Source organism: Mercenaria mercenaria, chromosome 14 (genome assembly GCF_021730395.1).
Source record: "Mercenaria mercenaria strain notata chromosome 14, MADL_Memer_1, whole genome shotgun sequence".
NCBI lineage: Eukaryota > Metazoa > Mollusca > Bivalvia > Venerida > Veneridae > Mercenaria > Mercenaria mercenaria.
The window spans coordinates 31359610-31380876 of NC_069374.1; the positions used below are offsets into that span (position 1 = coordinate 31359610).

A 21267-nucleotide genomic window follows, 5' to 3' on the forward strand; every position below is an offset into this window, starting at 1 on the left:
TACGGTTTATTTCATGCACGTAGTTTTGATGACTGGATATAAAATCACTTGTTCGTGATGTCCAAACGTATTTTTAAGACTGAACAAGATGTGCTTTCAATAGTATGAGCGAATAAATGACATAATCATTTTGCAATTTTGACTTTCTTTGATTTATTGCGCTCACAGAACAACACCTGATGTAAAAAAATGAGCCAGTTTGGATGCTACTGATTCATCATGACATTTCTTGTATACATTATTTGTGCCTGCTTTATGTTTTGTGTCGGTAACAAAAATATTAAAGATAATGCTATGTTCCATCTATTTAATGTGTAGAATATTCATGTGTTTACACAAATTCATTTTTATAACCTTACATAATCAAAAAATTCGTAAGGATAGAGGCCTCGATCGTCGAATTCTTGTAAAGAGAATAATATTTGTGTGTTTTACGTTATAGTACTTACTCACACTTAACATACATGAGTAAACATAAAATGAATGAAACCGTCTGCATGTAAAAAGTAAAATCCTTATTGAGTCATATGAAATTGTTTAATGTGATGTCTTAATAGCTATTAAAGGTCAACTTCACAAACAATGTTACTGATTTAAAAATATGCCTTGATGTAAATTTAAATTTTACCTTAAAAGTACATTTTCACTTGACCTTAACGGCAGGAAAATGCGAAGGAAAGGGTCTTCATTTAGACTGAAAAGTAGAAGTAAAAGTTTCTACAACCCAATCTAAGCTGCATTATGCTCTTGATCATCTAACTTTAAGGTGTGTACTGGTGTGTAACAATGGCGATCTAAATTTGTCAACATCCTCCTTTTTTACCTGTGTGACGTCACATTACAGGTATCGACAATCCTATTGGCTACTGGAGGGAATCCCCCACAAATTAATTTGCATACATATATACTGTACTCGCTAAAAGCGAGACTTCATAAATGAAAACTGAATTAAGAAAACTTGAAATTGGATTTTTATTTAAGAATTTAAGTGAAACTTATTTTTTTTCTAATTTACTGCGAATTCAAAATTTAATTAAAGACTCAGAAAAACAGACGTTTTAAGAAAATGCCCTCGTCTTATAATTTTTGGGATAGGGACAAATCGAGCGCAAAGGAAAAGGTAAGATGTGCTTCTTCGGACATTAATTAAACAACTTTTCCAAGTTAAATAAAAAAAATAAGAGTAATTACAAAGATTGTGTGAAATATAAAATTTCTTATTTTAATATATGACTGTATCAAGGGGAAAATTTCGAGAGGCGACAAATGCGCTTGTCAGTTGCCTTGACTTTTATGTATGGCCTCCAGGATTAAATGTAACTTTGTTCATACAGCTTCTGGTTGTTACATCTTCAAAAATGAACAGAAGAAAAATGTAGTACATTCCCTGAAATATAAATTATATCATAATAAAAATTTGCTTTGTAACGATTTTCGTTGAAAATCTGAGATTTGGACACATTGTTTGCTCCATAAAAGTTAAATGACTTTCGTACAAGCCTGTAGAGGAAGTCGTCATTTACTCCGTCTGTAATATTAGTGTTGGGTTATTATTCTGCTCTAAAGTATGCTGAATAAAGACATTTTCTATCAACGAACGGTACTGCTCTATCTAGACTGTCAGTGTTGATGGATTTACATTTTAATACAATCATATGCATTGTCATACCAGGACATCTTGTTCAAGATGTCAGACCTGTAATGAAATATATACATTGCCACGAAATCAAAACTGACACTTAATTATTCAACATGTATACTTTGTTGGTTAAAGGACTTCCATGTTGACTCATGTCAAATATTTGATTTTGTAATATAATATTATTTGAACGCTTATAACCGATTCGTTAATGATTTAAGAATATGGTGCCCCCCCCCCCCTCCCCTCCCAGCTTTTGACCCCAAAACCTCAGGGGAAAAAAGTAAGATAAGGAAAAAAGTCAAAAGTCTATTTGGGAGAGCAGTTAGTTATACTGACATGGATTTGATGTGATGTCTGTTGTCACTAAGGAGAGAGGGACGGATTTTTTTTTCTATTTTTCGGTTGTACGAAAATTTTCTGGGAACATCTGAGTAGGCTTAGCTGGCCACCGCCCCACTCCCCCTAACGCAATTGCCCTCCCCCTCCCCCAACTTTGAGTTCGCTTCTACATCACTGTGATCTTCTTCAAAAATTTCTTAATGCATTTGTACTGCATGAAATGATTTTATACCCTTGACGCAAAGAACTATAAAAATTAATAGATCGGTAAATTGAAAGGACTTCGCCAACATCACGTGGGAACTGAATGAGATCTCGTTTTACCGGTGTATGAAACAGACAGCAGAATAATAAAAATGTGTGTCGCTTCTTGTATATTCACGGTTGCTGAAGTTTCCACAGATTTTATTAATTTTTGAACGGAAAAGTTTTAAACGATTGACGAAACTAAAATACTAGTACCAAAAATGGTATGATGTATTACAGAGTGTGGCAACGTTAAATGTCGCAACGCCGCTAAATGTCGCAACCACCGTTAAATGTCGCAAGGTTGACGTTAAATGTCGCAACCACCGCTAAATGTCGCAAAATCGTCTGCCGCTAAATGTCGCACCTTTAACGTTAAATGTCGCAAAAATTTGCCCACCGTTATCTGTCGCAACACCAACGCTAAATGTCGCACAGTAAAATAAGGTAAGTTAAACATTCTTTACAACTTAGAGATAAGATTGGGTAATGCATGCTTGCATGCATGAGTATGCAATGTGTTCATTTGGGAAGGGCTGAAATGACCTTCCACTCTAATCTGCAAGTTTGCTTTTCAGTGGTCCAGCAACATACATACGTTATACATTTTATATCTAAAGGTTTGAGCAATAACGTGGTACTCGCCACAGTACTAAATTTATTTTAGGACTGAACTGTGTAATTCTATGGAGTCCTGTTTAACTCATGAGACATTAAGCTCGCGCTTCGTGTTGTCGCGCGTTATATCGCATGTCTTGAGTCGACCTTTATTTCGTTACACAACAGGTCGGGAGCCAGAAATTGTTGATGGAGGGGTGGGGGGGATGGGTTGTGTAGGGGGTGGGGGAGCACCAGTTTAAAACAAAAGCGTCACCGGCGACGTGCGGTAGGTACAGGGTGCCTCTATCCGTATTTGTGGGAAAGATTTTTTATGTGCAGGTATGAAATGTTGGCCTGTGATGCATATTTTGTCTAAGTTTTAGGTACGTACTAGAGGGACACTCCCCTTAATTTAGGTGGTTAGGGGGCTTTCCCTTGACAATTTTGAAATACAGGTATGGAATGCTGGACTTTTATTGCATTTTTGGTTCTGAATTTCGGTGTATGGGAGGGGTTACCCCTGTCATTTTCGAGGGCTCAGGGGCTCTCCCCGGGAAAGCTTGAAAAACAGGTATAAAATGGTTGCCTCTGGTGCATTTTTTGTCTTAATCTCAAGGTACTGGAGAGGTACTCCCCTTATTTTAAGGGGTCATGGGTTCTTCCCCCTGGAGAATATTGAAATATAGATATAAAATGGTCGCCTCTGGGGCGTTTTGGGTGTTAATTTTGAGAAAATATTATTTCCAAAATAATTGGTAGCAACGTTGATGAGTATATAAGTCGCTACTAAGCCAACAAGGGTGGGGTTGGGGGTGGAGGGATCGATCCGGGTCTGTTACACAACAGGATGTTCAACTACGCGACACGAAAATACTGTGACTAAAACAGATCTGGTGCGCTTGTCACGGGGTGCTTTGTTTCTTATTGCCGTGCGTCATATCGCATTACGTGCGTCGACCTAGGAGAGTAGACGGTCGACACACAACACGACGCTAAACTATGCAAGACGACTCTCAAGTTACATTACGACACGGAAGTTATGTCGCGTGTTGTGTGGAAATACCGTGTGTGGCCATGTCGCGTGGTGGGCGTTTTGATCAAAGCGTATTGTATGTACTGTTCCTATAGATATACTGCCAACCTGCCCGTATAAAGATTAATATAACGGCCTAAAATTATGACGTAATTTAATCATCAAGAAACTTATATTTGTTGCCCTTCTAGTCCTTGGAATCAACAACCTTGACCATTTATGTTAGGAAAGCCATTTCTTTGAGCAATTGTCTGTAGTCATTAATGTAAAACGCAAGAATAATGAAATATACTTTAATATAAACTTAAAAGTTAAGGTATCCTTTCAAAAATAAATGGTCACGGTTGCCTGGCGTAGCGAATCATGTGTTCAATTAAATTTCATTAAAATCTGAAGTATTGCTAAAATCAACAAATACGACTTTTAACAATATTTAGTTTAATTCTTAAGTTTTTAATTTCACATGTAGATAACCTTTGGTCCTGAACAATTCTACAAGACAAAAATCAGTTACATGTCCTTCTATATGGCGGTATGTTTAGGACACATACTTTTTTTGTTTTAGATTGAATTATCTCGAGTGCTCGACATAAATGTCATGCGCTCGAGATAAGATATTGATTACACGGGATACATTGACGTGCCATCATAACTCACGTGTTCAAAAAAACTATCATGAGCGCTTGACATATTTCCTAGAGCACACGACATCTTACCTCCATAGTATTACATATTATCTCTGGCGCTCTGTAACTTATCTCGAGCACACAATGTTTTATTTCGAACACGCGACATTTTGTTTTGAGAGCATGACATCACGAGTTCACGACATCGAGTCTTGCTTGCACGCGACTATTTTCGATAGCACGACTTTTTATCTCGAGTTCACGACTTCTTATCTCGACCGCACGTTATCTTATTTCGATTGCTGGTCATACGTGAATAAACAACATGAGTGTGCATCCTATACATACTACCATACTTTACTACTTTACTTAAATACAACATTTGTTTTAGATAGTTGCCAACAACTTACCTTCACGATACCAAATGTAACAAGAGCACCGCAATGCGGAACGATATACGCACGAAGGCATGACCTTTGACTCCTAAGTATGACATTAACCTTGAAGCGAGCCATCCTAAACAGGCGCTGTACACGCATTCTTGATATACTGAACATTTGTACCAAGTTTCTAAAAACATTTCGAGCAGTTCAGAGTTACAGTGCGGATACAAGACAAACGATCATATGACCTTAAACCCCTAACTGTGAACTTGGCCTTTAACCAAGTCGTCCAAACACATACGAATGAAGAATTCTATAAGACATTGTCTTTCATTCTTATCCTGACCTTATATAATGTTTAATTGTTGTTGTAATTGTACAATTCTGTAATATACTCTTGGGAATAAATATGTTTAAACTAAACACATGCGTTCTGCGCGTCGTCTCGGTGCGGTGAACATTTATGTCAAGTTTCATTGAAATCCTTCAAGGGATTCAAGAGATAAAGAGCGGACACGAAATTGCTTGCGGACGGACGGAAAGACAGACGTACATCGTGGTCATAACAACATAAGTCCCCTCGGGCGTATAGAAAGCGAATAGCTTCTATCAAATATTTAGGCTAAACCAGCCCAGCCCAGCCCAGCCCAATCCGTTTCATTTCAGTAAAAGCTGCTACAAAATATAGTTTTGTAATGGAAACATTTAAGATATATACGACATTAAAATGTCTTGCCACCAAAGGATCGAACCCCGATATGTTAAAACACATTCAATCGCAATTAATTTTGTTACACATGCGAACCATACCAATCTTAATAAGACTGAAACCTGTCCGTGTCACTTATTATATACCCGTACCCAGTTAACCTAAACAGTGTAAATGTGTTTTGTACCAGCTGTAGAAAACGAAGATTTTCTATTAATCAGCCCACTGGCACCAGATCAGAAAGAAAATGCCTTCGTATGTGTTATACCCTACCCCTAGGTATTCTATAAGAACCATGGCCATGAACGGGAAAGTGCACTAACCCGTTTCAATCGTACATTTCTCAACCTAAACGCGCAGTTCGGTGAATGTGTACCTAGTATATTGAACAAGCGATAATTTATCTTCCATCGTGCACCAGTCAAATTGTCTCATTATTCCATATTGCTGAGATTATCAACATATTTTATGCTTTCGTCAACGTTACAGAAAAAACTTGCTTGAACTTCCCTAATGAACATCCGGTCTAGAGGTCACGGCAGTACGCACATGTTTGGCGAAACGTAAACAAACAAAAACAGATTTTAAAAAAATCACAATTTTACACTAAAACTCGAAATGATGAATGAAATTCATCTTGTATATGATCTTTAATTTGAAATCGTACATTGGTCTGCATCTGTTCTGTATATTTTATTCATTTTGCACATTTTGCTGCATTTTCACATTTTAGCGGACACGTGTAGTAAAATGACGATTGACATACATTTTTACAACAGCCAATCAGAATGGTTTTGTAATCTAGAACGGAACTTCACCAGGGAAGTTCAAGCAAGTTTTTTGTGTAATGTTGAAATTACTATAAACTACGCGTTGTTTTTTTAAGATAAGATGTATTGAAAAATGTGACTGGTACACAATGGAAGATAAATTACCACCTGTTTGATATCCATAGTACACATTTACCCAACTGCGTGTTTTAGGTATGAAATGCGCGATTGAAACGGGTTAGTATATTTTCCCGTTCACGACCATGGTTCTTATAGAATACCTAGGGGTAGGGTATAACACATACGGAGGCATTTTCTTTCTGATCTGGTGCCAGTGAATCAGCCATGGGTTCATTTCTTTGTTGGGAGGTTAACATTTAAAGTCATAAGGCGACTATCTGGCTTCAATGGCGGAGAAAGATCCTATGTGGCCCTCTGTACATTCTTTCAGGTAAAGCGGGAATTTTGATATTATTTTACTTTTAGTCTCTTAAAATTGTTTGGTTTAGTCTCATTCCCCCTGTCCTCATTATCCTCCTTTTCCGCCTACCCACACATACCCTCCCCCACCCCACTCTTTCACAAGTGTAAATAGTTATATTTTCTGTTAATTGTCTTGGTGCTGTGTGTTTGTGTCTTAGATTTCTGTGTCGTTATTCACCTCGTTCTCCACCCATACCCAACCCCCACAAACATACAACACCATTACCAAATCGTATTTAGTTAGAAGAAACCTCAGACCATTTTTGTCCTAAAACACTGGCCCTATTACAAAATAATTTCACAAATATTTTTCTTGCGTGACTGTTCAAGCAAGGTGTGGAACTCAGGTGAGCGATCTAGGGTCAACAAGGCCCTCTCGTTGCTATACGTAACAGCACTTATCATTAATATAATTATTTGTATTACATAAACCTGTCATTTTTTCCCTCAAAAAAAATAAATATACACATGGAATTAATAGTCATAGGGTCAAATAGGAAGTGCGACATTTAGCGTTGGTGTTGCGACATATAACAGTGGGCAAATTTTTGCGACATTTAACGTTAATGGTGCGACATTTAGCGGCAGACAATTTTGCGACATTTAGCGGTGGTTGCGACATTTAACGTCAACCTTGCGACATTTAACGGTGGTTGCGACATTTAGCGGCGTTGCGACATTTAACGTTGCCACACAGAGGCTTACACTTTAACGGCGTTGATTACTTTTTCATTGAAGTATTTGGCCTCAATTATATAATTACTTGTACGTAAGTCTCACTATAATTGTAGAACGGTGTTTTGTGTTGTAATGTAATTTATGATATACATTATTATGATTATTATATTGATGTACATAGAGGAGACAGAAATAAAGTTATATATACTTTAATACAGAGGGTTTCAAATTTAAAAGTATTATTAACTGATAAAATGTAAATTTATGTTAATAATATTCTTTCTAAAAACCTTTATTATGGTTTTTTAAGTAGGGACACACACAGAAACAGGGCGCCCAGGGGAATAATAAATGACGTGTGTATATATATATATATATATATATATATATATATATAGAGAAAAAATAAACAACATTACATGAGTAACATTATTAGCAATTACACATTTATTGACGCCATATTGTTTTATTTGCCCTGATGAGTATAAACGAAACCGGTAGGCAAATATAATGTTACTCATGTAATGTTGTTTATTTTTTCTTTATAATATACTTGATCCGGTACAAACTTTTACATTTTTTATATATATATATATATATACTTCTGGGGGATATTGTTTATAATGCGACTAAATTCATGAGTCAGTTTATGTTTCATTAAACATTGTTTTATTCATTAACTTCACGTAGGAACAAAAGAAAATTTACGAGACGCATCTTGATACGCAATATTTTGACAGAAAAAAAAACAACATTTTTGACAAAGAGTATTTTCATCTGTTGTAAAAATGTTTCGAGTTTGTTCGGTATGGTCTATATACATGGTGTCTTTGTGAGAGGGGAAGAAAAATTTACTTTAAGAAATTCATGACGGGATGAAGGTTGGATGTATGAAATTGAAGATGAGAAGAAATACATTTATTTACATAGCGTGTGGTATTGTGTTTCAAAGCACACACAGGTGTGCACCGCAAACTATAGCAATATTTCACGTTCAAATATTGAAATGCAAACACACGACCATTATGCTATATTGAAAAAACTATGCACTTTTCGAACTTCTTAGTATAAACTTTGAAGATTAATCAGACATCATGTGCACCAGTAAAATGTATTAAATTCCATAGGGCTTTAATGTTCTAATTTTATGCTAGAAACAGGTGAAGCAGTTATCCAAACAGATGTTATGCACGATTACATGGTTAGAAAATCACGACTTTCATTATTACATATGTACTTAACAAGGTTAGAGCCATAAAGGGAAGTAATCATAAAGAATGGATTCAATGATATTTTCTCCTATGTTAATCAATATTCAGACCTTTGGCAAATATTTGAGAAAACAATATATTGAAAACAGGGTTTAACAAGAAATAGGCATATTTTAGGTTCATAACAAAAAATGTGGCAGCCACATTCCGATTAAAGGCATTAAAACTAATTCAGTATGATTTCATATAGAGATTTTTGCGTCAGTTTAATCAAACATTTTTAATGATTTTGCTATATTTTCTTCATTAATGAATTAAATATTTATAACAAACACTTTCCTATTGCCATAGGCATATTTATGTACACTTTTCTAATAAAAATTCATTGATGTTATCGTCCTATTCATATACATTTTAATAACTAAGCAACAGTATTTTACTTATATTTTACACGCCCAGATGATTTATTGAGATTCATTATAGAAATTACGGACATTGCGAAGGCATTTTTCAAAATAATTAACGAACTATTCAAATCTCAGCTATATGTACATGCATTGCCTGTATCTATTGAGTAATGTTTGTGTTTTACATAGGCCCCCACTTCCACAGTATATCGACCACTTATTTATAGCCTAGATAGACAAGAAAATCTACTAACCCTAAACAGAAATATATAGGATCACCACGTGACCAACTTTTTAACCAATATGACAGTGGTAGAATGTTATGGAATCATAAAGGCTGTTAGCACCGAGAGTAATTCAGATAAGCTTCGGTCTTTCATCGCAAACGAATATTCACCATATATATCTGTATTAATAAAACTAAGCTAAAACAAAAGGCAGAACAATAAATGAGCCGCACCATGAGAAAACCAACATAGTGCATTTGCATCCGCGCAGTCTGGTCAGGATCCATGCTGTTCGCTTTCAAAGCCTTTTGCAATTAAAGAAACCATTAGCGAACAGCATGGATCCTGACCAGACTGCGCGGATGCGCAGGCTGGTCTGGATCCATGCTGGTCGCAAATGCACTATGTTGGTTTTCTCATGGTACGGCTCAAATTGTGTCTAACCCGGAACCCTACGCTATATTGGCCCGTTTTGAATAATGTAATTTTCCTTACACTCCTTTTATCAATATATAACGCGTGTTGATGTCATGTCATGCTAGTATAATATATTGTCTGTTATCAAAGGACAGGTGAGTTGGTGTAATGAAAGTGAATCATCATCGTTAATTATTTTATAAGCTTGTAAAGGAGACTGTACAAGCCTTCGCATTCTTGTGTGAGGGCCGTTCCTCAATTACTCATTTGGTCTTTAAAGATCTTTTTTCAGCCGCATCTATAGTAGTTAATTCATTGTCACGTATAAACAGGTGTGTTTCTCACATCTGGATTATTGTTTCGTTACGGGAATCCAAATTTTGTTAATAAGTACATAAGAATGTGTTTAAATTGTTATATTTTTACCGTTTTTTCCCCCAGTTCTTCCCATTGTACAATGAACAAAGGTATCACATTATTAAATGCAATATTTTCTTTCCTTCCACTTTATAATTTAGAATCAATGACCAATGCGCTATTTCAGCTTAATTAAGACATGTTAGTTTTTCAAAGCAAAACGAAACAAGAATGTATATGCCGTAGTTAGTAACATGTCAAAACATTCGTTCCCATGAAATTAACCCTTAGCCTGCTGGCGGCGATTGGTTTTGCCTTTGCGACCAGTGCAGACCAAGATCAGCCTGCACATCCGTGCAGGCTGATCATGGTCTGCACTGTTCGCTATTCAGTTAGTAAATTTTCAGTGAACACCCCTTCGAATAATAAATGGTTTTGCCCAAACTGAATGACGGAACAGTCCAGTTTAGAAATTTAGCAGGCTAAGGGTTAAGTGATGCACCTTGTGGTTTCTGCTCAGTTGCTACTTCTGTCACCTTCTTTGAGATAATATTTGACATTTCAAATGACGGATCCGTCGCGAATCAATATTTGCTAGTTGAGTTCGTCTGTTACATTTGAACTTTGAGAACCATGATACTTCGTAACATTTGGCATTTCAAAAGATAAATCCATCGCGAGTCAATCTCCATCACGAGTCAGTCTCTACTAGTTGAGTACGTCTGTTATATTTTTTGCACATTTGAACTTTGAGCGCCATGATCCTTCATAACATTTGACATTTCAAAAGACAAATCCAACGCGGTTCGATCATCATCTTCGTATGTTTTGTTAATTTGAACTTTAAGCGCCATGATACTTTATAAAAGTTTACATTTCAAGTGATAGATCCTTCTCGATTCTGAAATTTTACAGCTAACAGTTGTAGTAGTAATTTTGCTCTAGATGTTTGAAAGACCTTGTTATATATTTCAGAGCGCAGAAATAAACGGCACTGCAGTGTCTGTCAACGACAGTGTTGACGACTTGGATAAAAAGAATTCGGTTGAGGAGGAACGTGGAGAATGGGGGAGCAAGTGGGAGTTTATTTTATCCTGTGTGGGGCTCTCGGTGGGGTTAGGAAACGTATGGAGATTTCCTTACCTGGCTTATCAGTATGGTGGTGGTAGGTATAATTTCTAGCACATTGATATTTGTGATTTCGGTATTGCCCAGATCAATTCCAGTTTTTAAAAGTTGTAGTAGCGTTCAAACTTCAGAGAACATAGCAAGAAATAGAAGTGATGGAAGAAAAGATTAAAGTTGATACTTCAGCAGGTTCTATCGCAAGTTGTAAAGAAAACTATTCCATGTTATTCTGTCTTTTTTTGTAAAGAAAACCACACTTAAAGCAACTCTACAGGTACATGTTTAAGAGTAACGCACACAGGACCCTTTTCAAGATGATTGCAATTTGAGATAAGAATAAATGATTATCAGCAGCTATTTTAAGCATAAAATATAATCATATTTCATTTATCCATTTCGTTATGTTCTTTGCTGTCATGGTATAGATAATAGTGTTAACTCCTCTTGTTGTCTACAGAGGAAAGGGGTCTCTTACAGTGGATCATTTCTTCGACATGTATTAGTTCTAGTTCTCACCTTCATTTAATTAGCCGTTTATATGAAAATGAGTGTTTTATATTCCAGCTGCCTTTCTAATCGCATACCTGATCCTACAGATCTTAATTGGTAAGCCTATGTACATGATGGAGCTAGTCATGGGACAGTATTCAGGGAAAGGACCCACCGCAGTTTGGGCAATGAACCCGAGTGCTAAAGGTAAGTGTACATTGCTATTTCCATACAAACCTTGGCCGCTTAGCACAGTAGGTAAATCACAAGTCGATCCTCTGACGACATGTTTGTTCTTCATGACGATTTGGCAGGAGTCAATGTTTCTGAAGTCATTCGTCCTTCGACTCTGATTCATGCGGAGAAGTTGTCAGTTACTAATGGCTAACAGGTCAATAGATTTGTTCCCACATGACCATTATAGACAAAAACGCCATTTCATTATGTTTCGTGTAATACGGGCATGCCATGACGCAAAAGGAACATTAGAAGCTACAGCACGTTGGCCAACTAGCTCGTACTGCATTTGTCTATAAATATACATGTGCTATTTACTGCTAAATAAAACTTCTGTTCTGTTCTGATCCGTTCTGTTAATATTTTGTAGTTAAAAGCAACTATTTACCCACGGTATATCTTGCATTAAGAGACAACCTAAAGGAAGTGCAAAAAGTGGTCTCAAGTAAACTGTTCTCTCTCCCTACATCATGCCTCGGTAATTTGTTCTGTTACAACTCAGGTATGAACTTTAAGGTTGTTTCTTAATGCAAGTTGTCTCGGTCGTGGTCTCTGGTGGCAAGTTTGACCTTATTTTGAAAGATAACAAATTAATCATTTATCTATTGTTTCTTTTCAGGAATTGGCATATCCATGGCTTTGATTTCGCTAGTTGTGGCAATATATTACAATGTTATCATGGCATACACGCTCTATTATTTCTTCTCATCAATGCAGAAAGTGTTGCCTTGGACTACCTGTAAAGATGTAAGTATTGAATACAGAACAAATCAAAATTAAAACAATAGAACTGATAGGCATTTTGGTCAATCATTTTGGACTTGAACGAAAATTAACTTTTGTTTTAAAATGTGTTTGAGAATGCAATATATGGCCACTTTAACGTGGCAATACCTTTATGAATCTTGTTACCGACAAAAGGGAGTCACCCGCAGACGATGTTCCAAAATTGTAGCCGTGAGTGCAAATCAGTTTTTAAACAGTACAAACGTTAAAAACTGTCTAAAGATGAATCAGATCATCAACAGTTTAATATTAATGAAATAAAGCGTTTTGAAATTAATTCCAAAGAAAAGACAACCCCATGTTTTATTTTATTTTCGGTTACATCACCATTCGGATATGTCTTTCTTTAAGGAATGGCTACCACTTGGTTGCACAGAACAAACAGAGAAAAAGCTTGGTGAATGTACGGGAAATGCTACTGTTGATATTTTATCAAAGTGTATGTGCACGGCTAACTACAGCGTCAACTACCTGCTGGAACAAAATAACGTTACGTGTACGAATACAACTAACGTTGCAGTGGCGGAACTATTTTTCGAGTAAGTGGAGGAACACTAGAAACATTCCTTACGACGAATAATTGAGCCGTGCCATGGGAAAACCAACATAGTGGGTTTGCGACCAGTATGGATCCAGACCAGACTGCGCGTCTGGTCAGGCTCCATGCTGTTCGCTTTTAAAGCCTATTGGAATTGGAGAAACTGTTAGCGAACAGCATGGATCCTGACCAGACTGCGCGGATGCGCAGGCTGGTCTGGATCCATGCTGGTCGCAAAGCCACTGTGTTGGTTTTCCCATGGCACGGCTCAATTATGTTCCATTGCGTATCCGAAGACTTATTTTTCGCTAAAAATGTTTACAATTATAAATGTCGGAGGAAAAAATAATTCTCACACCAAAACAAAATATTAATCTTCTTCTTAAAAATGTTGTAGAAATGTGGGGTTATCAAAGGTGCTTCACTTCTACCGACATTTTAAAGAATGACCTTTAATACCTTGGGTCGAAAGGTATCATCGAGCTGTTTGTATTTCATCCCTCATGGCTTCATGACTTTATGAACAAACACTAACTTCATTTTATTTGCATTTTTCGTATAAAATTTGATAAACGCGATAATAAGTAAACAGTGAAAATGTCAAGTCTGTATAATATAGAGAATGAATGGCTCTTAGCAGTATTTGCATTTTAGCAAATGCTGCCACAATATTGAAAACGTGTTTTCATCTTTGTGTTTTTCCTTCGGCAAGCGTTATCTGATGAAAGAATTCAGAACTTATCTGTTGAAACATAGTTCATAGTTAACGCACTTTAAAAATAAATCTTGACATTAATTTATTTGTATTTTACAGAAAGACCGTGATTCAGAAAGCTCCGGGTATCGAGCCCGAGCATGTCGGAGCCCCTATCTGGCAGCTGGCCCTGTGTCTTCTGCTCTCTTGGATGATCGTAGTAGCATGCCTCATAAAAGGTGTCAAATCTTCTGGAAAGGTAATTAATTATGGAATTATAAATTTAGCGTCATTTGGAGAGCAAGTTTAATTATATAACACTGAAATAGGCGGCGCATGAAACATAACATTTTCTGGGGAATGATTCTTTGATAGTTTTATTATTTCTGCAAAGTTGTTCTTTTTAATAAAACATCAACGGTTAAATGTTGCGAAACATATGAGAAGTCTTACAAGACCGATAATTTCTTTATCATTATCACTTAGGACAGCTCTAAAGTTTATAACAAATGCAATACCTAAAATATATCTAAGTCATGGAAATAATATGAGTTCTAGTACTTGTAATTTGAACTTCCGAATTGTTTACGTTAGTACAAATGTTTTTATAGTAAACGGTTTGCCTCTTTTCTTTTCAGGTGGTGTATTTTACAGCTACTTTCCCCTATGTGATATTGTTAATTTTGTTGGTCCGAGGGTGTCTGCTAGATGGCGCCATCGATGGTGTCAAATATTTCATCATACCCGACTGGAATAAACTGCTAGAGCTCGAGGTATGAACTCAACTTGAAAATAACAACCCTAGGAAATATTTATACAAACTCATGCACCGTATACTTTTAACAGATTTATAGTTTATAAAGTTGAAATTATAAAACACCCAGCAACAAGCATATCCAAATTAACTAAATACCATTTTTCAAAAACCTTTTTAGAGTATAGAGTTGAATGAGATATGTACTGTTTACAAGTACACAATGTACATGTATGTTAGCATTTAATAAGCCGAAATTAAATTGTCTTGTAACTTATACCTTTAACCATTATTAATCGCTATTATAACATGAGATTTCAATACCATGAATATGTATATAAATGCACATTCCTGACAGCGATTACTTTTATTTACAGCATATTATGCCTCTTTACTAGGGAGAGAGGTGGGTGGGAGTGAGGGCACTCTGTAAAACTTGAATTTGCATAAAACAGTGCCCTGCAGATTGACTTTATTTATGTTAGACGCTGACGTAAGAAAGTTACTGTAATGATATATTTCTACCTTTCTTGTAATACAGGTGTGGGTGGCAGCTGCTGGACAGATGTTCTTTTCTCTCAGTGTATCTTTCGGCGGTATTCTCATGTTTGGAAGTTATAACAAATTCAACAATAATGTATACGGGTGAGTGTGGTGAAATTGTTACAGATAATTAACATTAAAAGTCAGAAAACTAAAGATTTCTATAACCGTATTATATGTGAATAGTTTCTAGACTTCCCTTTTCAGTAATGTGCACAAATTTATTACTACTTCATTGTTTGTTTTTATTTTTGTACAGAGCCAAACTAATACTATTCACATCATATGGTGATTTTTTAGTTTTTATTGATTTATTGATGGAGGAATACCTCAGGTACATGTATCTCTTCAGGTAGTATTTTAGGAAAGATAAAAAGATTTCCGCGTATGTCAGCTGAATGGCTTCCTCATATGGCAACCCGGCGGAGATTCGAACCCAAAGACGTGATCGCTGAGAGCCGTAGACTAATCGATAAGAAGTGACTTGAGCATGCGTGGTTAATCTATTGTGGTCGCTACTAAGACTCATCATAAGATATCCTCCAAGCAGTTATTGTTTGACGATCAAACCAAAATAAATAAAAAAAAAAAAAAACATATGAAAAAAGATTATTTATTTTTCTACGTACCTGGATAAACAAACCACTAAATCTGGTTTAGGTGCTAGTTCATTATTTATCATTTCTTTTTTTTTCTAAATATTTCAGCGACGCCTTATTAATTAGTATAATGGATGTGGTTACCAGTATCATCGCAGGTTTCGTCATCTTCACCACATTTGGTGGTATGGCTAAGAAGATCGGCGTCGACGTTCAGGACGTCGCTAAAGGAGGATATGGTCTTGCATTTGTTGCCTACCCCGAGGCTTTATCAAATCTACCTCCTCCCCAGTTATGGTCCGTTCTCTTCTTCTTCATGTTGTTCACACTGGGATTGGACAGTGAGGTTTGTGAATATTTCACATGCAGTTGAAGCTCATTATATCGAACTCGTTTGTCTCGAACTTCCCTTTATCGGGAAGATATTTAGTTCCGTTAAAATGATATAATGCATGTATGTATGAATGTATGACTCATCTCAGATAAAAATCGCCAGACTGCGACTGTATGTTTGTTTAAACAAAATTTCAAGACATGGCAGTTAATTTCCTACGTATTTACCTCTGAATGTAGCAATTCGAGCCTGATTAAAAAGACAGCTACTTTTGTATGACTTAACTGTTTATTTATATTAATAAGTTGAAACCATAACATTTCACTATTTATTATTACACTAGATCTACCGATTTTTATGTCCATTAATTATGTATAAGTGAAGTACAAAACTAATGGTAGTTTCTTTTTTATCTCGGGCCGTAGGCCACTGGTCAATAAATTACGACCCGACACACAGATGGAATTATCTGAACTATAATTTAATGAAAGCCTATTGTCTGTTGTACATATCATTGTTTTCTGCCATTTCTTATCTAAGTACATCATATACATTTTTACATTACCTACTTTTAAATTTCTTTCTTTTTTTACAGTTCGCACTACTGGAAACTGTGATGACATGTATACAAGACGAATACCCACATCTTAGGAAATACAAAAGTTACATGTGTGTTGGATTCGGCGTGGTCCTGTATTTCTGTGCCCTTCCATGTGTCACACCTGTAAGTTATTACTACTTTTCCATGTTCTCCTGGAATAGAACGTTAATCTGAAAAGAACATAACGATAGATTTCCCACTTTGCAAATTCGGTATTCACCTTATGCTGTTTCGGTATATAATTCTGAAGTTGCTACGGAAATATTGTGCACGTTCAGCTCACTGGCACCAGACCAGAAAGAAAAATGCCTCTGTTTATGTTAACCACTACCCCTAGGTATACTGTAAGAACAATGGTCATGAAAGTGCACTAACCCATTTCAATCGTACATTTCTCACCTAAAACGCGCAGTTTGGTGAATGGGTACCAAGCATATTGAGCAAGCGGTAATTTATCTTATAAATAAATCTCATAAATATACTAAACTGAAAGTATAAAAAAACGCTTACACAACTTCATAGTGCAAAGCAATGTAAATTGTTTGAGATGTCACACAAGATATAAAATCGTGTTTTATTATTAATATACCATTTTATTTTCTAGGCTGGTGATTATATAGTATCATTAATGGACCATTACGGAGCTGATTTTTCCGTCTTGTTTGTCGCAACTTGTGAATGTATTGCCGTCATGTGGGTTTATGGTAAGTAACTGCAGTCATTTTTTGAAATTATTTACATTTGTTATAAAATTGAAATGTTAATGTACTGAAAATTTACTTAAAGGTAACAGTTACATTTACTTTCCTAGATATTTCATGTGTGAATAATGTGTCATGGCCAACATTCCAATACATTGACCAGTAGTATCGGCAAAAGTAGTCTCCCTTGAATATACACGATCCGCCGACCCGATAACGTTTATCGATAAACAGTTTTACTATAGATTATTTCATTGCTTTTATAGATCTTTCGTTGATTACCCATACATTGCAATGATAAAAATAATTTCTCTTTTCATTATTAGCATATCTTGAGAAAAAACGAATCTTCTGCAGAAAATCAACAATAAAATATTCTATATACAGTCAGACTTGCTCGAGAGACCACTCCTATTAAGATACCACTTGCCTTAAGAAACCACTTTGTGTTAACATATTATGTTGTATTAAGAGATTAGTTGTGTTAGGAGACCACTTTCTGCCCTTCCCTTGCGTGGTCTCTTTATGCAAGTTGTAGTGTACCTTATTTAGGTTTTTTACTTCTTCCAGGTGTAAGACGGTTTTTAAATGACTGTAGCTATATGCTGGGTCATCCTCCACGACCTGTAATCTTCTGGGCGGTCTGCTGGACATTCTTTTCACCTATCTTGATTGGGGTAAGTAGCACTGAAGTTTTATTTTCTTACCAGTTATAGATCTATAACTGCCCTGCAATGAATGTCATACATTGACACTGTGACAACAGACGACAAATACAAAACCGACGCAATGTCGACGGAAAAATAAACCTGGTCTCCTGTGATCATCTGTCGCCTTCATCTGAAACAGTTGCTTTGTCCCTCATTTATTTCTGCCTAAAGGACGACAGTCTAAGAAAAAAATGTGTTTTTTGACCTGGTCGGCTGGCAATTCACAACATTCCATGGTATTTTCCTAGTCCGTAGCAGGATATTTGGTTGATTTCTTTAATTATATTAAAATATACTATTAATATTATACACCATGTAATGAAAGAACTTCAGTTTGTGATAATGTGAACAGTTTAAATTTATCAAAGTTCTCCAGTTGTTTTTAAATTATCGTCGAAAAATGATATTGATGAGGTAGTTGCCATAATACATTTAAGCTATTTTGGGCCGCTGATTTTTACTAAAAATTTTACACGATTGTAAATTTATCAGGTTTTTGTTTTATATAATAGAATAATTATAACCTTGAATTCCTCTTTGATTTTCAGGCATTATTCATCTACAGAATGATAGACTATAATCCGCCAGAAATAGCCAAGAACGAGCCATTCCCAGAGTTTGCCCAGGCCATCGGCTGGGTCCTCACGTGTATAGTTTTATTACCCATTCCTGTCACATTCCTTTACAAATTGTTCACAGCTAAAGGAAGTATCAAAGAGCGCATGCGCACTATAACCACGCCCACTGAAGAATGGGGACCTAATGACGGTACAGACAGAAAACCATTAGAAAACGTGTACGAAATGGAAAGGAAATATGGTTTAGACAATCCAGGGGCAGTTAACTCTCATATTTAAAACGGGTCTTACATTCCATTGACTGCTGTTAATCCATTTGCTTCGAGTTGTACATATATAGTCATATATTCATACAGGCCCGTGTGCAGGATTTGTTTGCTGGGGGGCCCAACCTGGGGTGGGTTCGGGAGGGGTATCCCCTCCCGACTGCGATTTTTTTTTTTAATATGGCACATGAATAGATGCATTTTCCTGCTACCTGAAACACCTTTAAGGATGCATGAATGTATTATATATTTAAGGAAAAGTCTACTTTTTAATCATTTCATCAATCCTTTTCAGTGTATGTATGATTGTACAGTCACAGTGTATGGACTTATTTTTCTGTATGATACCCAGTTGAAAAAAATATTGAAGTTTTAAGATGATTATTAAGTAGACTAGCTCCTAGACTATGATAATTTTTTCACATTTTTATGATTTCCTGTAGTGAACTGAGCCAGTCTATATACTATGTCCAATATTACAATTTTAACATCTCTAGAATATAAAAAAGAAAAAAAATCATAGAAATATCGTAATTATCAGTGTAGTGGCTAGTCTAATTATTAAGGGTATCCTATTTACAAAATGGCCAAATGTTTTTATACTTCTTTGACTACAAACTGTAACATCACAGCACATATTAAATGATATTTTTATGTATAAAACCCCTCATAAGTAACGAGTTTTAGATGCGTTTTGTAAGATTTACTGAGAAACTACTTTTAAAACTACGAGAGTTTTTAAGTAAGGTTATTGGACCCAAAAGAGTAAAATTGATACAGTAGTTTCAAATTCATAATTGTTGTAAAATAAAAAGCTAGGATAAATATCTATCAATTTAATAAATTTGGGGAATGTGCCTTAATGTAAAAACAAAATACAACCATCATGTTTCAATTTTCAATTCATTTTAAGATTTACTTAACAAAACCAACAATGTTCTGATCATTTTATAACACTTCAAAAGAGTAAAAAACATAATTATAATAGTTTCTCCACTACCCAATCAAGTACTGATCAAGCGATCAATGAAGCATGCACAGATAAACTTTTACCTGTGACATGCCTGGGGCCAATTTCCTCTACCGGACACGGTTTTATGGCTCTTTAGCCTGTGTATTGCTGTCAAATCAAGCCAGTTGTGCTGGTGTATAAATTTGTTAATTGAGGGGCCCATAGTAATAAAAATCGTAACTAGCCAGCCAGCTGGGGGGGCCCGGGCCCCCTGGCCCCCCACCTGGACACGTGCCTGTCATAGCATAATCAGATATTGGCAGGCTCCACAATTTGATAGTCAATCCATTACACATTTTTTCCATTTACTTCAAATTGTACATAGTCATTATACTACGAGGGGTGTTCAATAAATACCTTGAAAAGTGCTCTCATTTCTACATGTATCATCAAAAATGAATGAAACTGCTATATTATGTAGATTAGGGAATACTGAGTTGATATGTTAAAATTATATTTTCTTTGGATAAATAGTAAGTAAATGCTAGTCCCCATGCCAACGCCCTATGATGTCTCTTTTTTCTAGTTTACGTGAGCTAAAACATTACTTGCCACTTACCTATTTTAGCAAAATGGGATCAGGAAAAAGGTATAAGAGCATTTTCCCGGATATTTTAACACCCCTCGTATATATTCATTTTACCATCACACAGTTACACAAAGATAATTTAATAATAAAAGTTTTATACATGGTGGTATATTTTGATTATAAATATATATATTGTTTTGTTTCTTTTTTAAAGTTTACAACTGTTTTGTTGACCTAGGGCCAAATAAATGTTAAGATTGGGACAATCTGTGAAGGGTTTTCCTTATTTACATACATATGCATGTCAAAGTTTGTCCTCATATATTTTAGAATCTAGCATTTTACAAGTAAAATGACGTTAATGCTTTATTGTTCAGTTGATTCAATGAAATTTACACGTTTACATTTTACATACTGTTTAAGATATCATAATATCAAACGTAATTTCTGAAACTGACTTTAGGCTAGTATTACATGTATATGAAATTATGCACGAGTGACTTGTGTTGTTCGCTTTCATAAATGTAGAATAAATAGATTATAAATATCATCAAGGAGATATGAATAGCGTAATTAACATATTAGAACTGAATGCCGATCTCGTACTAGAAGTTGAAAGAAGAATAAAATTTAAAAAATA

The 21267-nt window shown here is 35.7% G+C and overlaps 1 protein-coding gene across 3 annotated transcripts; it reads left to right on the plus strand.

Annotated features, from left to right (window-relative positions):
• The first annotated feature begins 204 nt into the window (after positions 1 to 204).
• LOC123526743 (sodium- and chloride-dependent neutral and basic amino acid transporter B(0+)-like) lies at positions 205 to 21267 on the plus strand. 3 transcript variants are annotated; one of them, XR_008367034.1, is made up of 14 exons: positions 917 to 1120; positions 11104 to 11293; positions 11821 to 11952; positions 12602 to 12729; positions 13120 to 13307; positions 14121 to 14259; positions 14639 to 14773; positions 15296 to 15399; positions 16005 to 16242; positions 16826 to 16954; positions 17436 to 17535; positions 18103 to 18209; positions 18791 to 19168; positions 20337 to 21267. XR_008367034.1 is itself a non-coding variant. In XM_053523165.1 (13 exons), exons 1-13 carry the CDS (start codon positions 220 to 222, stop codon positions 19097 to 19099), a joined length of 1911 nt encoding a protein of 636 aa, XP_053379140.1. In that variant the 5' UTR covers positions 205 to 219; the 3' UTR covers positions 19100 to 21267. The 3 variants fall into 3 exon arrangements, 2 of the variants coding, with proteins under 2 accessions (XP_053379140.1, XP_053379139.1); XM_053523165.1 differs by lacking the exon at positions 917 to 1120 and adding an exon at positions 205 to 231 and having other exon boundaries at positions 18791 to 21267; XM_053523164.1 differs by having other exon boundaries at positions 18791 to 21267.